The 20257-nt window shown below is 53.1% G+C and overlaps 2 protein-coding genes and 1 long non-coding RNA gene across 6 annotated transcripts in view; 1 reads left to right on the plus strand and 2 right to left on the minus strand.

The window, feature by feature from the left end:
- BCAT2 (branched chain amino acid transaminase 2) lies at positions 1 to 13925 on the minus strand. Of its 2 annotated transcripts, XM_043899735.1 has the most exons (11): positions 13659 to 13925; positions 9365 to 9439; positions 8842 to 9045; positions 5047 to 5157; positions 4831 to 4950; positions 4519 to 4682; positions 1976 to 2118; positions 1726 to 1811; positions 1398 to 1538; positions 1247 to 1321; positions 1 to 422 (listed from the first exon to the last, which is right to left on the minus strand). In XM_043899735.1, exons 1-11 carry the CDS (start codon positions 13680 to 13682, stop codon positions 384 to 386), a joined length of 1182 nt encoding a protein of 393 aa, XP_043755670.1. In that variant the 5' UTR covers positions 13683 to 13925; the 3' UTR covers positions 1 to 383. The 2 variants fall into 2 exon arrangements, with proteins under 2 accessions (XP_043755670.1, XP_043755671.1); XM_043899736.1 differs by lacking the exons at positions 8842 to 9045; positions 9365 to 9439 and having other exon boundaries at positions 13659 to 13917.
- The window catches only part of LOC122692294, a 21729-nt gene continuing 11261 nt past the window's right edge, over positions 9790 to 20257 (plus strand). The window contains exons 1-2 of the long non-coding RNA XR_006340624.1: positions 9790 to 9824; positions 10319 to 10435. This is a non-coding gene — a long non-coding RNA (uncharacterized LOC122692294). The remainder of the gene's footprint in view (positions 9825 to 10318; positions 10436 to 20257) is intronic.
- Positions 15624 to 20257, minus strand: part of HSD17B14 (hydroxysteroid 17-beta dehydrogenase 14) — a 16486-nt gene continuing 11852 nt past the window's right edge. For all 3 annotated transcript variants that reach the window (XM_043899739.1, XM_043899740.1, XM_043899738.1), the window contains 4 exons: positions 16732 to 16836; positions 16278 to 16345; positions 16081 to 16177; positions 15624 to 15992 (listed from right to left, as the gene is read on the minus strand). In XM_043899739.1, coding sequence (XP_043755674.1) covers positions 15819 to 15992; positions 16081 to 16177; positions 16278 to 16345; positions 16732 to 16836 — 444 coding nt within the window. In that variant the 3' untranslated portion in view covers positions 15624 to 15818. The remainder of the gene's footprint in view (positions 15993 to 16080; positions 16178 to 16277; positions 16346 to 16731; positions 16837 to 20257) is intronic.

Genomic DNA, 20257 nt, shown 5'->3' on the forward strand with positions numbered 1-20257 from the left:
TCTTGTTCTTTGGCATTTTATTTCAAAATGGTAGCTAGGGAAAAAAAAAAGAAAGAAAAATCAACTGCAGCACCGGGAGATCCGGCCTGAAAACGGAGATGCAGATTTGGGGTCAAGGTGTATCCCTGACCACAACACGGAGCAGCGGGGAGTACGGGTCCCCAAGGCCTGAGTGGCGGGGCTAGGGGCCAAGACGCCTGGGTCAGGCCCTTATGGCTTTGGGAGTGTAACGTGGGAGCACCTGAGACCCAGGCTTCCCGGCTCCCCCGTCTTTTACTTCATATTGCACTTCAGGTGAGTCATTGGTACGGAGGTGAAGGTCCAACAGGGGCTGGATGCTACAGGTCAGTGGTCCGTGGAGTGGTCCAGCGTAGCCCAGAGCATTACACCGGGAGCATCCATTCATGGGCTTTTGATCCGTGCTATGGGAGAACAAACACAGGCGGAGGTGAGAGGAAGACACACTACAACTCCCAGCAGGCCCTGGGGCATCCTAGCCTGAGTGCCGGCAAAGTTACGCCCCCAGGGCCTCATGGGAAATGTAGTCCGCTTCCCGGAAGCCCACCGACAACCATGGGGAGGAGGAATCGTGGCAAAGATGGCGCAGAGGCCCAAAGGAGTTGTAGTTCTGCAAAGAGGAGTTCTTGTAGGCTCTGAAGGCTCGGGGGGAAAAAGTTCTTCAGCTGAGACAACCTGGATAGGCAGGAGGTATAGTTCTCGGTCCAGATACTCAGGAATTTACAGAAGCTCACAGAAAAGGAGCTTCCAGTTCCAGTGCCAGGAAAGGCAAGATAGCTCGGTTCAGACGAATCAAAATACCTCCAGAGGCTTATGATAGCAAACGTTCTCAGGCCACAGAGTCGGGGCAGAGTCCAGAGGCTGGTAGGAGCAAGATTTCTCAAGCCAGCGGAATAGCCCAGGGCTCCTGGGGATCCCAGGGACTCGGAACTCGGTGACCAGAATGTTGGCTTCAGGTCCCGAGGCTCATGGGAAGGGAATTTCTCAAGCCGGGCTCCCGAGGCTCACAGAGAAGCCCCCTTTAGTCCCAAGAAGTGCTCTAGGCCATAGGGCCTCGAGGAAAGCAAACTCAATCGGAGGCCCAGAGGCCGATGGAAGGAGCCGTTTTCAGCTGGTGGGACTATGGTGGGGGGTGGGGGAGGGGAAGCCTCAGTTCAGAGGCTCGTGGGACGGGAACTTCTCTTGGGCAACCGAGCATCCAGCCCCGCTCCCAGCTGGTGCACCTCACCTGGATCGCCTTCAGTTCCTTGTAGAAGCGGAGGATAAGCTGGGGCCCGTTTTCCATAGTGGGAATGTGGACATGCTGGGGAAGAAAGGGTGGTAAGGACGGGCCCCCACCACCTTCTTCTCCCTGACGGTCCAAGCTGGCCCTTCCTCACCTTGCCTTGGTACAGGATTTGGTGCACGGGGCAGACCTGGCAAGCGGTGCCTGAACCAAAGACTTCTTGGACCCGGCCGTCCTCCAGCGCCCGCAGGAACTCCTTCATGGTGATCTTACGCTCTACCACTCGGAACTCACCCTGCGGGGCAAGACACAAATAACCTCTGAGCCCGGGGTGCTGCCCTGCCGCTCCCTCCGTGTGGATGGTGAAAAAGACAGAGACGTGCCACTGTGCCCCAGTCCCCTCCACCCACCCCCCAATACTCCAGCCCTGCAACACAGCAGTACCCCATCACTCTGGCCACCCGAAGACAGCATGCTCTCACCCAGGTCCGGGCCAGGTCCAGCAGACTCTGTCGGATTACTCCAGGTAGGATGATGCCATCCAGTGGGGGGGTCACCAGTTCCAGCACTGGGTAAGGTGGAAGAGAAGCCGGAGGGGGCGTGTTACCTCACACCATCCCAACCTCTTAGGAGCCTCCCCACTCACAGCCAAGCCCCAAGACCTGCAGCCCCTAAGAATTTCTGCTCCCACCCACTTCCGCCCGGCCTGGGGTTGGTCATGGGTGGGCTCACCCCCATCCTCATAGGTCCAGAAGACGAAGATGTTCATGGTGCCCACCTCAGTGAGCTCGTGATCAGGCCCGTACAGCCAGAGGACCTGCTCGCAGCCCTTCTTTTGTGCCTCCTGCTGCACTAACACGGTGGGCCCGTAATTCCTGGAGGACAGCAACATGGTGGACCAGGTCAAGAGACCTCCAGCCTTCCCCCGATGTGGCCCGATGTGAGTCTTTCCAGACCAGCGCTCATCTTGCTCCCGCCCGACTCACAAACAGCTGTGAGGTCCTTCAAAACCACCTGTGATGTCACCTCCTCTGAGAGGCTTACTGAACCTCCAGGCTGGGTTTCAAGCCTCCTCTGGGCTCTCGTGATCAACTGACCACCTCGATGCTTTCCCGTTTTGCCCTGATTTAACACTCACTGTCTCTCCCCCAGAGCTGACCTCTCACCTTGTCTGCTCACAAGCCTTCCAGGGCTCCCCACTGCCTCTGGGACAAGATCCCAGCCCTTTAGTCCAGTGTCAGGGCTGGGCCTGGTCTGGGACTACCTGTTAAGCCTTTTGCAAAAGCCAGACTTATTTTTATTCTCTGACAACTTCGGTGACTCTGCCCCTCCCCCCTGCCTCCACTGGTGTGTTCCCAGGATTTGAAATCGACCCACTCCAGTATTCTTGCCTAGAGAATTCCATGGATGGAGGAGCCTGGTGAGCCACAGTCCATGGGGTTGTGAAGAGTCAGACATGACTGAGCAACTCACATACACACCACTTTTGTATCCAAGAAACCATCTCCACCCTACCCATTGGACCTCCTCTGTGAGGACTTTCCTGTGTTCTGGTCATCTCCATCAGAGCATGTGCCGCCCTGGATACTGGGGCTCCCACCAGCCTGGGAGCCCCTGGAGGGCAGGGCCCAGATCAGACTCATCTGTGTCCCCAGCTTCACCCAGCACAGGGGTTCAGTTCAGTTCAGTTCAGTCGCTCAGTCATTTCTGACTCTTTGCGACCCCATGGACTGCACCACACCAGGCCTCCCTATCCATCACCAACTCCTGGAATTTACTCAAACTCATGTCCATTGAGTCGGTGATACCATCTAACCATCTCATCCTCTGTCGTCCCCTTCCTCTCCCGCCTTCCATCTTTCCCAGCATCAGGGTCTGTCAAATAAGTCAGCTCTTCGCATCAGGTGGCCAAAGAATTGAAGTTTCAGCTTCAACATCAGTCCTTCCAATGAACACTCAGGACTGATAGCCTTTAGGATGGACTGGTTGGATCTCCTTGCAGTCCAAGGGACTCAGGAGTCTTCAACACCACAGTTCAAAAGCATCAATTCTTTGGCACTCAGCTTTCTTTATAGTCCAACTCTAACATCCATAAATAACTATTGGAAAAACCATAGCCTTGACTAGACGGACCTTTGTTGGCAAAGTAATGTCTCTGCTTTTTAATATGCTGTCTAGGCTGGTCATAACTTTCCTTCCAAGGAGTAAGCATCTTTTAATTTCATGGCTGCAATCACCATCTGCAGTGATTTTGGAGCCCAAGAAAATAAAGTCCGCCACGTGTTTCCCCATCTATTTGCCATGAAGTGATGGGACTGGATGACATGATCTTAGTTTTCTGAATGTTGAGCTTTAAGCCAACTTTTTCACTCTCCTCTTTCACTTTTATCAAGAGCCTCTTTAGTTCTTTGCTCTCTGCCATAAGGGTGGTGTCATCTGCATATCTGAAGTTATTGATATTTCTCCCGGCAATCTTGATTCCAGCTTGTGCTTCCTCCAGCCCAGCGTTTATCATGATGTACTCTGCATATAAGTTAAATAAGCAGGGTGACAATATACAGCCTTGACATGCTCCTTTTCCTATTTGGAACCAGCCTGTTGTTCCATGTCCAGTTCTAACTGTTACTTCCTGGCCTGCATGCAGATTTCTCAAGAGGCAGGTCACGTGGTCTGGTATTCCTATCTCTTTCAGAATTTTCCATAGTTTATTGTGATCCACACAGTCAAAGGCTTTGGCATAGTCACTAAAGCACAAATAGATGTTTTTCTGGAACGCTCTTGCTTTTTAGATGATCCAGCGGATGTTGGCAATTTGATCTCTGGTTCTTCTGCCTTTTCTAAAACCAGCTTGAACATCAAGAAGTTCACGTTGGCCCTCAGGAAACCTCATGAGATATGTTTTGAAAGGACCTGAATGAACTCCCAGCTGGGGCCACACCTGCTGTCCCAACACACCCTACGCCCGCCCTCTGCCTTATCTGCATCCTAACCCTCCGTGCCCTGCTGAGCCGAGGCCCGTGGCAAGACAGATAAACCCACAGGAAGTCCACAGGCAGGCTGGTGGATGCCAGAGCCCCTGGGCATGACAGGAGCTGATGGAGGTTGGGTTTTCAGGGGAGGCTACCTGGAGGAGAGACCAGTGAGCTAAGTGTGAATTCATTTCTAGAGACTTCCCTGGGGGCCAATCTGAGTTTCTCCACTGGACACCCAAAGACACACCCTGGTCTCTGATGCCCCTTGCACCAGACCCGAGGGGTGGGCAAGGCACTACTTACCCTCCCAGCTTGTAGTTGCCGACCCCACCCACCCAGGCCCGGATGAATGATGGATCTGCCAGGAGGGAGATAGGTTTCAAGGCATCTCCAGAGAAGTAGGCGCCCACCGGGCTGAGAATGACGAACAGGAGGGCTCGAGTGGGGTGGCCGACACCTAGCGAGGGCTGCAATGGGCGGAAGGGGGCATCAGGGACCCAGGAATCCAGGCCCCCAGCCCCTTCCCTGACCCATGCCTGGGTCCCCGGCCCTTCTCCTTCAGGAAGGCAACCCACCCCCCAAGTGTGGCTCCCCAGCCCCCCGGAGCCGGCCCACCTCGTTCCCGATCAACACAGGCCGCACGTAGAGGCTAGTGCCCGCGCTGCCAGGGACCCAGTCCTGGTCCACTTCCACCAGCCGGCGGATGCACTCCAGCAACTCAATTTTGTCGAAACTCTGGGCGGGATGAAGATGAGTCAAGGGACCCTCACGACCCTGGCCCCCGCCCATGCCCCCCTACCCCACCCTCCTCGGGCGGCAGGGTCCCCTCACCGGCAGGCAGAGGCGGATGGCCGAGCGCAGCATCCGTTCCATGTTGAGCCAAGGTCGGAAGAGGCGCACGCGCTGGTCCCCGCCTTTGAACGCCTTCATGCCTTCAAAGAGCTGCAGGGAGAGGAAGGGCGGGAGGCCAGGGTTCAGGGAGACAGCTCACTCAGCCAAGGAGAGACAGAGGCTGATACACAGGGATACAGACAGAAAAATACAGCGAGCAAGGAAGAGATTAACCCACTGAGCACAGAGAAGCGGAGAGAGAGAAAAGATCCGACAGACCAGGAGAGGAGACAGCAAAGGACAGAAGCCAGAAAAAGCAGAACAGAGAGACCCAGAGCAAGGAGCATGCTTTGTTTAAACCCTTTCCACGTTAGTGGGACCATTTCTCAGGAATGAGGATGACGTGGAAGTTACCTATTTATTTATTTATTTGGCCACACCACATGCTTTGTGGGATCTTAGTTCCCCCGACTAGGGATTGAACCCAGGTCATTCGGCAGTGAGAGCTCAAAGTCTTAACCACTGGACCATCAGGGAATTCCCAGAAGTTATCTTTTTAAATAGACTTTTTGTGTTTTAGAGAAATACTTTAATAGCCATGGATGAAATCATACAATGTCCACCCAGATGGCCAATGGGAAAAGATGCTCAATATCGCTAATTATTAGAAAAATGCAAATCAAAACTACAGAGAGGTACTACTTCATAGGTCAATATGGCCATCATTCAAATGTCTACAAATAACCAATGCTGAAGACCGTGTAGAGAAAGGGACCCCTCCTACACTGTTGGTGGGAATATAAATTGGTGCAACCATTATGGAATACAGTATGGAGGTTCCTAAAAAAAAAACCAAAAAACTAAAAATAGAGTTGCCGTATGATTCAACAACCCCACTTGTAGGCATATATCAGACAGAACTAATTCAAAAAGATGCCTGCACCCCTGTGTTCATGGCAGTGCTATTTACAATAACCAAGATATGGAAGCAATTTAAATGTTCATCAACAAATACATAAATAAAGATATCACTAAAGAACCACCCCCCTACTCCCACTGAGCCCAGGGCAGTTCTTGGTGAATAGTAGGTTTCTGTTGACTGGATGAATAAATGAATGAATGAAGAATGCAAAATAAAAATAATTGGAGTATTTGGGGGAAAAAAATGTAAAAATAAGGGCAAGAGGTAAGAGAGGGAAGCTGCCTTATCAGATATGAAAACAGATTATAAATCTACAATACGTAAAGTCACATTGACAAATGAACTGACAGATCTAACAATGCAAGATACTAGAAAGTGGATTATCGTATAACTGAATCACTTTGTGTATACCTGAAACCATCACAATATTGTAACCCAACTGTATTTCAGTAAAAATTATAAAAACATGATCAATTCAGTTAAATGGTGCTGACCAACCAAATATCCATTTCTGGGGGGAAAAAAAAATTAACTTTGATCCCTCCTTCATACCTCACATCAGGAAAATTTTCAGGTTTAAATGAAATTTCTTCTGTAAGCAATAGAGGAAAACACAAGAGGACCATTTTATATTTTGAATTGGGGCTGGTGTTCTAAACATGGCAAGTCACAGAAACCAAAAAGAAAAGACTGCATAAAAATAAACAAACTGGGTAGAAACTTTCAACTCACATCACAAACAACTTATCTTTAATACACAAGGTACTCCTCCAAATAAATACAGAAACCCACTCTAATAGAAAAATCAGCCAAGAAAATGGACAGTTCACAGGAAGGAACTAAAAATGGCTCTTACGTTGTGAAAAGATGGTCAATTCCACTCATAATCAGGGAAGAGAAGGCAAATTAAAATTACTTTGAAGTGCCTTTAAAAACACTTAGGAGGTTACACAACATCTAAAAGTTTGACAAGGGTCATCCAGGGTAAGGGGAAAACAGGCCTGGCGGGTAAGTGTGGAAAATGACACAACTTCTATCACAACATCTGTCACAGAAGATATTGATGACTCAACATCTTTCAACAGTTACAAGCACATACACCCTTTGCGCCAATAGTTCCGGAAATTGAAAGGAGAGATATATTTGCTCTTAAAGGAAGTGAAGGGTTTGCTAGTTTACTGCAGTGCTGTTTATAATAGCACAAGACTGAAACAACCTAAGTGTCCAACATGGAATACTACACAGCAGCAGAAAAGGACAAAGCTCTTCAAGGGCGGCTCAAGAATCTCTAGGCTCCATTAAAAGAAGGAAAAATGAAAGTGCTCGTCACTTGGTCGTGTCCAACTCTGTGACCCCATGGACTGTAGCCCACCAGCCTCCTCTGTCCATGGGGATTCTCCAGGCAAGAATACTGGGGTGGGTTGCCATTTCCTCCTCCAGGGGATCTTCCCAACCCAGGGGTCAAACCCACATCTCTTGCATCTCCTGCATTGGCAGGCGGATTCTTTACCACTCTGCCACCTGGGAAGCCCTATGTAAGAGATATCATGAAAGACATGTTTTTTGGATGCTCAACCCCTTCATCTGCACTCACTCTGCTAAAGAAAAAGTATTGGGTCCCCAAAAGTACTTTTGTCCTCCAAAAGTACTGTTGGAGGACATCCTATCATGCTGGGCTGAAAGGAGAGCCAAATAAATGGTGATCTCCAAAAGCCACCTTCCTGGGGGGGACTCTGTAGACATGTCCTGACCATCCGTCCTTTGTATCTGTTCCCCACGCTGGGTCTCCTTTGCACAGAACTGATCCATTCGAATCAAATGTCCAGAGTAGGTGGGAAGAAAAACCATCAAAATTCTGAAAAGAAAAGAAAAAAAAATGCAGGGGAGACCATGCCTAACATTGGAGAACGACTCCGTAAGGGACAAAAATTACTCAAACTGCCAACCAGCTACTAGAACTGCAGTGTGTCCCTCCAAAAGTTTGCAACAAGTAAAGCTTCTTTGGAAAAGACTTTACTTTCAGCCATAGCTTGAAGCTGGAGACTGGGTCAAATGCCTTCTGGGTCATTCTCCTCGTGGGCCCTCACCAAGTCCCACAAAGCCAATCCTCCTCCTCCTATGTCCCCATATCAGCATGGTCCCATGGTCTACACAGTCACCCGACTAAACAAACCCCCAGGCATGGTCCTCAGCCTTCCCTGCCCTTCTCTAGCCCAGCCGGTCAATCCCTGGTATCCCTGAATCTCTCTGCCCCATCCCCTCCTGGTGATCCCCCCGGCTCTGATCTCAGCTTATCCTTCACATGGCCTGAGAGAGGTCTTACTCTACCTGCTCCATGCCTGCTCAGAGTCCTCTGGGGCTCCCAGTGCCCTTGACAAGGCCCCAGCTCCTCTGGGGTTCTGATGACATCCTCAGCCTCCCCGTAGCCTCCAACCCCATGCTTCCCTCCCAAATATACCAGGCTCTTCTTTGGACTGTGTCTTTATACTGATGTCATCTCTCCCTCTAAGGGTCTTGGCTCCCCTCTTTGCCAGGAAAGACCCCACTTTCGGTCGAATCCGAGGTAGGGTAGGCGTTCCTCTTCTGGCCTCCCACAATACCTCAGCTGCCTCCATCAGAGTCCAGGTCCCCCTGGGTGGTCACCAAAGGGTGGGGGTTTTCAAGTGAAGGAACTGGGTCTGCTCATCTCGGGGGACCCGGCATCACCCAACATGGGACCTGGAACATGACAAGCCTCAGAAAAATGGATGAGGAGTGCGTGGAAATGAGAAACACACAAAAAGCAAACCCAGGGAGGTAGACCCAGCAAGAGACCCAGCAAGATGGAAGAGATGCAGGGAGAGACGGGGGAGGGAGGGCAGCCGCCCTGCCACCTGCAGGGAGTAGTGCAGAGCGGAGCAGGCCGGGTGCAGCGTGAGGTTCTGGAAGGGCTGGATTCGGGGCTGGCCCCAGCCCTTCTCCTGGTTCCATTCCACCATCAGCATGTGGTCGGTGAATGTCTTCCCGAACAGCAGGGGCTGGCTGGGGTCAGGCTTCTTATGAGGCTCCTGTGTCATTTCTAGCTGCAGGTCAGCAGCCTGAGAAAAGACAGGGGTCCTAGAGCCTGACCACAGCTTCTAATCTGAAAAACTACAACTCCCAGGAATCCCTGGGGCTGAGAACCAGAGAGAAGAGGGATCTGTCGTCCCAGAGGCTTCTGGGACATGCAGTTTCATCTCTTTCCCATGGCCTGATGGCAAGCAGTTAGGCTAACCCATTGCCACCCACCTTCACCTTTGGACCTTGGATCTTTTGAAGAGGCCCAAAGCTAGCTCCCAGCCCTTGCCTCCCTCAGACCCACTGGTCCAGACCCCCAGCCCCTCTTCCTTGAGATCCAACCCTAATCCCCACTGTCACCTTGAAGCTGGATGAGGCATATCTTCTGGGACCACACAGAAACCAAGGTACAGGGAGAAATCTGGGGGTCCAAATCTGGGGGTGGGGACAGAAGTAAGAAAGGTGATGAGACCAGGAGACAGAAAGAGCAGGGGGTCCTGGCACCCATCTTTCCCACAACCTGCACTCAGGATGTTCCTCGGGCATGCTCTGTCCCAGGCCCAGTGCTTCCAGACAGAGCACACGGCCCTGGCCAGGTCCCTTCCCCTGTCCTGATCAGCGTGGAGCAGGAGATCCCCAAGGAGGCCAAGTCCGCTCCCTGCCCCCACAAGGGCCGTCTCAATAAAGAGCTGAATCGGCTCCCATCCCTTCCTCCAAGCTGGGGCAAAGTCAAATACAGGCGCCTCCTACCCCAGGGAACTTTGGCCCCAGCCCTGCCTGAGCCCAGATCAGACAGAGGACGACAAGAGAAGGTGTGTAGGTAAGTGAAGGCCTCCCTGGGGAACTCAAATCCTGAAAAGAGTTAGAAAAGTGGAGGACCCATAGGTCATGCTCCCCCAGGACCCAGGAACCAGGGCCCCAGTCCTTCCTATTACAGACCCCGGATTCCAGGCCCCCACCTCAGGTTCCAGACCTCCAGCCCCCTCCACCCTCAGACCCAGAATTGCAAGTCCTTCTCTTTGGGAGCATTAGATCAACTGGGCTTAGCTTACTTGAGGCCCCAGTCCCACAACTTGGACACCAGCAATTCCCATTCCCTATGGTCCCCAGGGCTGTAGGGAACTGAGGGGCAGCCACATACACTTGGGGAGCACCCCAGTCATCAAGAGACACTGCTCAGACGAACACTTCTGCTCGGATCAACACTTCCCCTGTGGTCCGGCCCGAGGCCAGAGGGGGAGAGAAGGTCTGTCTGGGTCTAGCAGGATGGCTTCTCCCCTACAGTCTCTGACCTCACGATACCTCTTTCCTCAGCCTGGTGGGAAGGCAGCTGTGATGAGGTTTGGCAGAGACGGAACAGCCTAGCCTACTCCTGGCCTGTGAGCTGAGGGGACAGAACAGATGGGAATGGCCGAAGTCACTGGTCAGTAGGTGAGTCATGGGGAGACGGGGGCTGTGGGTTTGGAATGTCCTAAAGTCAGATATGCAGATGACACCACCCTTATGGCAGAGTGAAGAGGAACTAAAAAGCCTCTTGATGAAAGTGAAACAAGAGAGTGAAAAAGTTGGCTTAAAGCTCAACATTCAGAAAACTAAGATCATGGCATCTGGTCCCATCACTTCATGGGAAATAGATGGGGAAACAGTGGAAATAGTGGCTGACTATTTTTTGGGGCTCCAAAATCACTGCAGATGGTGATTGCAGCCATGAAATTAAAAGACGCTTACTCCTTGGAAGGAAAGTTATGACCAACCTAGATAGCATATTAAAAAGCAGAGACAGGGACTTCCCTGGTGGTCCAGTGGCTGAGACTCTGCACTCCCAAGGCGGGGGGCCAGGGTTCAATCCCTGCTTGGGGATCTAGATCCCACATGCTGCGGCTGGGACCTGGTGCAGCTAAATAAATAAATTTGAAAAAAAAAAAAAAAGCAGAGACATTACTTTGCCAACAAAGGTCCATCTAGTCAAGGCTATGGTTTTTCCAGTGGTCATGTATGGATGTGAGAGTTGGACTGTGAAGAAAGGTGAGCGCCAAAGAATTGATGCTTTTGAACTGTGGTGTTGGAGAAGACTCTTGAGTCCCTTGGACTGCAAGGAGATCCAACCAGTCCATCCTAAAGGAGATCAGTCCTGGGTGTTCATTGGAAGGACTGATGCTGAAGCTGAAACTTCAATACTTTGGCCACCTGATGGGAAGAGTTGACTCATTGCAAAAGACCCTGATGCTGGGAGGGACTGGGGGCAGGAGGAGAAGGGGATGACAGAGGATGAGATGGTTGGATGGCATCACCGACTCGATGGACATGAGTTTGAGTAATCTCTGGGAGTTGGTGATGGACAGGGAGGCCTGGTATGCTGCGATTTGTGGGGTCTCAAAGAGTCGGACACGACTGAGCGACTGAAATGAACTGAAAGTCTAGGCCATGAAGTCTGAGGAGTGGTCCGGGATGTTATGAAGGCCAGACAGCTTCTGGGATGATCGGAGTGTGGGTCCTGAGCATGGCCTCTAGGTGGCGCTCTGTGGCCTGCCCAAGCCAGGGGCGGATTACTGCCCAGGAGGCGGACAAGACACCCGTGGTATGGAGATAACACCCACCAGCAGGGCAGAGGCAGGCAGCAGGTGGACAAGAAAGCAGCCCTCAGAGGAAGGCAAAAAGGAAAAAAGTAGAGAAGAGGGAGAATAAGAGACAAGGAAGTAAAAGACACGGACATTAAGGAACAGGAATCCAAGGCCAAGGGAAGTCAAATTAGATATGATCATAGAGGGGCTCAGCGATAAAGAATCTGCCTGTCAATACAGGAGACTTGGGTTTAATCCCTGAGTCGAGAAGATCCCCTGGAGAAGGGAATGGCAACCCACTCCAGTATTCTTGCCTGGAGAATCCTAAGGACAGAGGAGCCTGGTGGGCTACAGTCCGGGGGTTAAGAAGAGTTGGACATGACTGAGCAACTAACACTTTCACTTTCATACAGAGAGAAGGGAAAATCCCCTGGAGGGGGAAATGGCAACCCACTCCAGTATTCTGGCCTGGGACATCCCTTGGACAGAGAAGCCTGGCAGGCTACAGTCCATGGGGTTGCAAGAGTTGGACACAGCTTGGTGACTAAACCACCACCACCACCATATAGAGAGAGAGACTGAGACAAGACACACGAGGGAGGGAAATTCAGGCATGGTAAAGCCTGGAGAAATCAAGAAAAAAAAAAAAAAAGAAATACTGAAGGCAAGATAAACTGAAGCCATAAGAGAGAGAGAACAGGAAAAAGGAGAGAAATAGATCAAGACCCAACTCCGGGGGACAGCATAAAGTGAAAGGGAGACCTAGGGAATCGAGGAGAGACTGGCAGAGACAGAGCAATGCCAATCCCTGGAGAGAAACAGTCTCAGCGATGTTTGGAGACAGAGATATCCAGGAGAGACAGAGACGAGGAGCAGGAAAACCCACCCACAGGCAGAGAAAAGGCGCCGGGCGCTGTTTCCAGGAGATTATAAATCTGTACTGGCCACAGAGACACTGTCACACTGGGAGAAGCTGCCTTCATCCTCCCAGGATATTTTTCTGGGGGCAGGGTTCTCACCTCACCTCAGGGAAGGTGCCCACCACCTGATACCTCAAACAATTGGGGGACTGGGCCCCAAGATCTCAGATGATTGCTGGGCTTTAGGGACATAGAGGTGTAAAAAGGACTGGGGCTGAATTAGGAAATGAGAAATGGTTGGAGTTGGGGTGGGGTATGCACAGGGCAGGGCTCTATAACATGATGGAATCTCCACTGACCCCAGCACTCACAGCCCAAGGCTGTCCTACCTCCACGGCCCAGGAGTGTCATCATAAAGCCAAGATTGTCCCAGACACAGCCCAGGCTGGTCTCTGTCTCAACTCAGAAAGGAAACATCTGTCCTGCTATCCATCCAGCTAACAGTCCCATATAAAGTCAGGTACAAAGTTAACAGGAACCATTTTTCCCAATGTTAAGCTGCAGCTGTCAAGGGTTATAAAGACTCCCTTCTTCGAGTTGTTATTGTTTCCTTCCTCAGTGAGAAACCTTGTTCTCTCAAATCACAGGCTCTCTGAAGCTCTGCCTGTTGACATGTATCAATAAGAATGGAGGGTCCCACTCTTGGCAGGAGAATCCCTGTCGATGACAATGAGGTACTAACTCTATTTTCAACCCTGGCACAGAGTTTCAGATAAGGGGTTTCCGGGACACAACATTCTACCTCTATCTTTAGTGCCAAGAAAATAGGGCCTTGGGTCCTAGTCCCAGTCCAGACCTGAAACTGAACTCTGCCTTCATCCTGCTCCCACTCCTAGAGGTTCTGGGAATCTTCTCCTGTCGCCCCCAAAGGCTGATTCCTCCCTCCTAACCCATCCTGTCGCCCCAGGCCCATGCTTCTCCCATTGCCGTCTTCTCTTCCATATATCCATCCCTAGAAGTCCCACCTGGGTCCCCCTTCCCACCGATTACTTCTCTCCCTTCATCCCCATTAAAGCCTCGTGCTCCTTTCTAAGGGGCCCCCTCCTCCTTGGCTCCCTGCAGCGGAACCTGAGTGCGGGAGGACCGGCGCCCCATCGGATGGGCCACCGGCGAGTGGTCCACCCGGAAGTGCGCCTCCCCTAAGAGCTCCCCAGACCCCGGCCGCGAACCCACCTGCCTCAATGCCGCTGCAGCCATGGTCTTTGCGGCTGGTATCTGTGCCTGCCCAGGGCGCGGCCCGGGATAAAGACGTTCCGGCCCCGCCCCGCTCACGCCTCCTTCTGTGGGATGGTTTGTCAGCCTAGCACCCCAGGCGGGCCTGGCCTTCCCAGTTGCAGCGCGCCCGCGGGGAGCAGGGCCGTACCGCAGAGCGCATGCGCTAGACCCCGCGAGAAGAAGGGAGTAACTTAAAACACACCCTCCTTCCAGCCCGGACGCTAGAGTGTGCATTCAGCGGTTTTCAGAAATGCATTTTAATAGGTACAGTACCGTGGTGGAGAGCTAAAGGGAAAAGAAGGGAGGGGTGGGGAGCAGAAATCTTCACGTATCGCGATTCTTGGTGAAAAGAAAAACCACGCAATTAAGATCGGTGGGCGCAGGTGTTATGTAAAAATACACTTTTTGAAGGGAAAGGACTCTGAAGAGGGTGGCAGATAGGGATGAAGGGCAAGCTTCACTCTGACCGGATGCTTCCCTGTTTGAATATAGGTTTCCTTTCCAACGAGAAGATATACGTGTACTCTTTGTAACTTTTTAAAGAGAGAGACACCCAGGGTTCACCATGCCTCCTTCCAGCCCTTTTCATCAGGGACGCCTGGAAATGTTCAGTTCCCCAGTTCACCAATGAGCTCCAGTGAGCAGCCTCTAGGCAGGATTCCCTGGTTACGCCCCTTCAAGACTCTCTCCCCAATTTCATGACCCCCAGAGGCAGACAGTCGATTACAGTCCCTGCTGAGTGCGTGCACGCTCAGTTGTGTCCGACTCTGTCCATGGGATTTTCCTGGCAAGAATACTGGAGTGGGTTGCCATGCCCTCCTCCTTCCCGACTCAGCAGGGATCGAACCCGCTTCTCCTGCATTGCAGGCGGATTATGTACCCACTGAGCCACTTGGGAAGCCCTACAGCCCCTCAGGATCTCTCTAATCGCTAGCAATTCAAACCTGTTTCAGTGTTCCCTATATCGTGCCCCGAGGTCACCGTGCGAACCAGCTCCCCCCCCCCCCAAAATCTTCCGTGGTCGAAGTTCCCCCATCGCCTGCATCCAGGTTACTGTGACACCAAACCGTTGTTCCTGTTGTATCCTCAAACTCTGCTCTTTAGGTCACTCTACCCTGAGACATTTTGCTCCCAAATTCTGGTTCCCCAGCACGAAAAGCCACAGGCCCAGGCAGTCAAATTCTGAGTCCTTCCCGGCAGGGTGTCTCCTTGTTTTCCTTTCCACCTGCCCAGTCCTCCTCCCCTACCACCTAGGCTGGAGCCGCAAGGGTGCGGCGCCCAGGCGGCTCCCCGCCTCTGCCACGGCCAATCAGCGGTTGCCGCACACACCCCCGCCTCGGCCAATCCCGCTGCAGCGATGCAGCCCCACCTCCGCACCCGGGGACTCACCCGGGATAGGGCCCCTCGCCCCATCTGAGGGGGAGGCCAGACTCCGCTCCCTCCCAGCCGGGGCGTCCACACCCCCTAATTTCCTCCTCCTCAAACCCTGGAGTCCAGATGCCAGCCCTTTCTCCCTCTGACCCGGCAGTGTCAACCCCCTAGCTTTCTCTTCCCTCATTATTTTTGGTGCTGGCCAGCCTCCTACTCAGCTGCAAGCGAGGTCAAAGCTCCTTTTCCCTAAGGGCCAAGAATAAGGTGGAGGCCTGTTTGCTTAACTCCCTCCATTATCTCCTAATGAGAGCTTAATTGACTCTCCCTTGCGGGCCTTTTTAATTAGCTCGCTGGAGAAGCCGACCTGCAATACTTTTCCCAGGAGCCCTCGGCTGCAGTCTCTTGCTGCAGGGCCTGCCGGGAGTTGTAGTCCCTCGGGTCCAAGCCACGCGTAAGAATGCGTGGGAGCTGGGTGGGGCGGGGTCGGGCGACCCGGTCCTGGCATGGTAGGACTCATAAAGGGCCGGAAATAAATGCAATGATGCCCTCCTCCTGGTTGCAAAGTGCTTTTATGGGAAACTGTGGGGGTGGTTTGGCACATTGGTGAGTGGGCTGAATGTCTACAGTCGGGGCTGGGGTGGGTGGAGTGCTGCACCTGAGAGGCAGAGGGTGGAAACTGGAATTTGGGAGACTGAGTTTGGGGTGGGAGAACCCTCGTCAGGGAGGCCCAGGTGGAAATGTGGGGGATCAGGAAGGGGTGGTGGGGGCCTCCGCCGGGGCGGCCTGGCCTGCCTTGCGCCCATACCCCAGCTCCGCACCCCCAGTCACGAGCAGCTCAGTCCCCGTGCAGAAGCTGGCTTCGGAGGCCAAGAACACAGCAGCAGCCGCCACCTCAGCTGGCTGGCCCATGCGGCCCAGGGGCTGGGGAGAGACAAGGAGGGAAGGAGAATCAGGAGGAGCCCCGCCTGACCTCCACCCCCACACCGCCTCGACCCGGCCCCCACTCTACCTGGGCCAGTGTGCCCTCTCGGATTGTAGCAGTGGGGTCAGGTGTTGAGGCCGCCAGCTCTTCCCACAGAGGGGTCCAGATGTTTCCAGGGGAGATGCTGGGGTGGGGGAGGACAGGGGGTCAGGGACGTCCAATGCACACACTGCCCCTTGGGCTCACTCCCCCAAGAGGCTCTCCACCCACGTGGAGCTGCTCACCAGTTGACACGGACGCCATATTGACTCTCATCCAGGGCCAAGGCTTTGGTCAGGGCTATCACTGCCCCCTGCAGAAGACGGGGCACGGAGAAAGTTCAGACCGGAGGAGATGAGGTTCCTTCTGCCGTCTCCTCCCACCCCTGAAGGAGGGCATGGCAACCCACTCCAGTATTCTTGCCTGGAGAATCCCATGGACAGAGGAGCCTGGCGGGCTATTGTCTACAGGGTCCCAAAGAGTCAGACACGACTGAGCGACCTAGCATGCAACCTAGCATGCGTGCACCCAACCAGGGGGCGTCAAGCAGGGGCATCGGAAGAGGGAAGTCACGCTCTCCCCGCAGGTCTCATCCGGCTGCACCAGGCTCTGTTTCCTGGAAGGCCAGGTGGCCATGCCTCAGGCCATACCTCAGGGCTGAGGCACCTGCAGGAAGGGGCGGGTCTCTCAGCGGCGTACCTTGGTGGCCACGTAGGGAACCGCCTGGGATTGGCCGATCGCCCCGACCAGGCTGGAGATGTTGATGACATTTCCCCGGCTCTTGCGCAGATGAGGGAGGGCGAGCTGGGGAGACAGAAAGCGGAGTAAGCTGCCAGCCTGTCTCTCTGCTCTTCAGTCATGCAAGACCTTGAGTAAATTCCAATTCTATCCCTCCCTCCCTTGCCTTGGGCAAGGCCCGCTCCTATCACAAAAGATTGATTAATGGGTACAAGGTGGCTTACCCCAAGGGATACTCAGAATGGGAAGCTAAACAAGTTCCCTCTCCGGATCACCCCACCAGCTCTTGCAGACCTCGACTCCCTCACAAAACAGCCTCTGCCCCATCCTCAGTGCTGTATCTTCAGATACTCCCCCAAGTGTTCCAACCTCAGGGCCTCTGCACTTGCTATTCTCTCTGCCTGGAATGTTTTTCCTGACATAGCATGTGACTTACTCCTAGGGTGACCAACTCTCCCCAGTTTTCCCAGGACTGAAGGGTTTCTGAGGACATGGGACATTCAGGTCAGGGCTGAAAGGAGACGATCCTATCCCCTCAGCAACTTCAGTGCAAATGTCACCTCCTCAGTGAGCTTTCCCTGACCATGCTCTTTAAAACATCATGTTTTTTTTTTTTAAAGGATGGCTAGGTGTCCAGTTCTGTAGGAGTTTGGCTTACTAATCCTAAGTGGCCATTCACACATACATTCAACACACTGTGACTTTCTTTTTTGGCAGCACCTCATATCTTAATTCCCCGACCAGGGATTGAACCCACACCCCTACGGAGGAAGCACAGAGACTTAACTACTGCACCACCAGGGAAGTCCCTACCATTCTATTTAAAAACTGCAACCTGCCTATCCCTGGGCCCCCAACCAATTAACTCCCTCCTCTCCCCCACCCTGGAAAGCTGAGGTCCACGGGGACTGAGCCAGGCTTATTCGCCACCTCATCTCAGCACTGGGCACACAGCTAGTGTTCAATAAATATTTGTCCCACACTGCTGTGGCCCCTGTCCAACCCTCACGTGCACTCCTTGGCTGGCATCCTCCCCCACCCCTCCACCAAGGTCACCTATGCCTCTGTGTGGCTACATCAAGGACCTGCTAGTCTCTTATCAGCCTGACCTCTGCACCTCCCTCCCTCCCTTCAGACAACCCGATCTGAGAGAGCCTGGCTCACTCAGCGGACGCACTGTAGCACTCACCCTGGCCTGATTCCACTTCCCCTAAATGTTGGGGTTCCTGGGTCCACTTCTTGCCTCCCTGCTCTGCCATGGGAGCCCCACTTCCCTGGGTTTCCACAGGCACCTCCTAAGTCTCCCTCGGGCGCCCCTTGTGGAGCTCCTGACCTGCCACCTGCGGGCATTTCCATCTCTGTCTCAAGGGCAAAACTTAAGTGTTGGGTCCCCCAAACCTGCCCCCATCCCTGGTCCTCAGTCTCTGATGTGGGGTCCACTCCCACTCAGCCTCTCAAAACAGAGTCTCAGGAGATCTGGGTGGCCTTCCAGAGACTCCCCCTCAGGTCCTCAACAGACCCATCACCAAGGTGCTCTTAAATCTCTACAAGTCCCCCGCTCACTAATTCATTCAACCAACATTTCATGAGGACCTATTAAGTGCTGGGTAACGGGGTAAAAGCCGGGGATACTGCAGGAATTAAGACCGGGAGAGATTTCTGCCCTCATGGAGCTGAAGTTGCATGGGGAGGCAGCCTGAAGCAAATGCAAGTGCACTGTGGAATGTTCTAGAGTGTGGTCAGGCTTCCCAGGTGGCTCAGTGGTAAAGAATCTGCCTGCCAAAGTGGAAGACAGGTTTGATCCCTGGGTCGGGAAGATCCCCTAGAGAAGGAAATGGCAACCCACTCCAGTATTCTCGCCTGGGAAATCCCAAGGACAGAGGAGCCTGGCGGGCTACAGTCCATGGGGTTGCAAAGAGTTGGACACAACTTAGCAACTAAACAGTAAATAAAGAGTGTGACTGGGGACACGAAAGCAGAAGGAGAACAGGATAAGGGAGAATGGGACTGTTGGGCTGGGTGCAGTTTCAAACAGGGTGCCCGAGGGTGGGCTTTGGGAAAGTGCGAGTATGTTCAGTCATTTCAGTCGTGTCCAACTCTTTGAGACCCCATGGACTGTAAGCCTCCAGTCGCCTCTGTCCATGGGATTCTCCAGGCAAGAATACTGGAGTGGGTTGCCATTTCCTTCTCCAGGGCATCTTCCTGACTCAGGGGTCGAACCTGTGACCCCTGCAATGGAAGCATGGAGTTCTAATCACTGGATGGCCAGGGAAATCCCAGATTTGAGCATTTTGAGTCCAGGTGTGAGCTGTGGGCATCTCTTAGAGAAAACTATGCCAGGCAGCAGGAACACAGAGTGCAGAGGCCCTAAGGCAAGGCCAGGCGGGGCGTGTTTGGCAGCAACGAGGCCACTGTGGAGGGAGGTGAGATCAGAGGAGTGACAGGGGTCAGATTGCGTGAGGCCTTGAAAGCCACCTCTTCTCACGTGCGCAAATGCAACCGCCTCCTGATGTCAGTTCCCACCCCACTCTGCCCTCTGATTTCTTCCTCATACAAGAGCCAGTGTGGTCTGTTACTAGTAACGATCTTAGTATTCATGGGCTAACATCATCTTCCCGGCGGGCACTAGTAGTAAACAACCTGCCTGCCAATGCAGGAGTAGCAAGAGACACGGATTCGATCCCTGGGTCGGGACGATCCCCTGGAGGAGGGGCCTGGCAACGCACTGCAGTATTCTTGCCTGGAGAATCCCATGGACAGAGGAGCCTGGTGGGCTACAGTCCATAGCGTCACAAAGAGTCCAACAGGACTGAAGCGACGTAGCACGCACATCACCTTCTTGCTCAAATGCTTTCGATGCCTCCCTGTTGCTCTTGAGGTGAAGACCAGATGCCTCAGGGATTTCCCTAGTGGTTCAGTAGTTAAGTCTCCACACTCCCAAATGCAGGAGGCTCGGGTTCTATCCCTGGTCAAGAAACTAAGATCCCACATGCCACTCAGCGTGGCTGGGAAAAAAAAAAAAGACCAGATGCCTCAACAGGGCCTCCAGGCCCCATGTATGTGCCCCTCAACCCCTTCCCTCAGCCTTAGGTCCTCAACAGACCCATCACCAAGGTGCTCTTGAGTCTCTATGATTCCCTTGCTCATTAATTCATTCAACCAACATTTCATGAGGACCTACTATGTGCCAGGTAACAGGGTAAAAGCTGGGGATACTGCAGGAAACAAGACTGGGAGAGATTTCTGCCCTCATGGAGCTCAAGCTGTGTGGGGAGGCAGCCTGAAGCAAATGCAAGTGCACTATGGAATGTTCTAGAGTGTGTTTGGGCTCCTAATTCTCTCTCAGGGCCAGGCCTGTGCACAGCCTGCTCCCTCCCAGGAACATCTGCATCTCTGTGTACCTCCATTAAGGACCCACCGGACTCTTAACGGCCTGACTCCCTCCCCTTCAGACACCAATCTCCCCCACCTCTCCCCGAGTTAACAT

This window comes from Cervus elaphus, chromosome 4, assembly GCF_910594005.1.
Source record: "Cervus elaphus chromosome 4, mCerEla1.1, whole genome shotgun sequence".
In the NCBI taxonomy this organism is placed as follows: Eukaryota; Metazoa; Chordata; class Mammalia; order Artiodactyla; family Cervidae; genus Cervus; species Cervus elaphus.

What these genes read in the sequence shown, in the direction of transcription:
- BCAT2 (XM_043899735.1), bottom strand. Translation starts at nt 13,682, where the DNA reads ATGGCTGCAGCGGCATTGAGGCAG. An exon ending in CTCTGCACTACTCCCTGCAG is followed by an intron (nt 5,158 to 8,841) that starts GTGGCAGGGCGG and finishes CTCTCCCTGCAG; the next exon opens with CTCTTTGAAGGCATGAAGGC. An exon ending in CTGTGTTGATCGGGAACGAG is followed by an intron (nt 4,683 to 4,830) that starts GTGGGCCGGCTC and finishes CGCCCATTGCAG; the next exon opens with CCCTCGCTAGGTGTCGGCCA.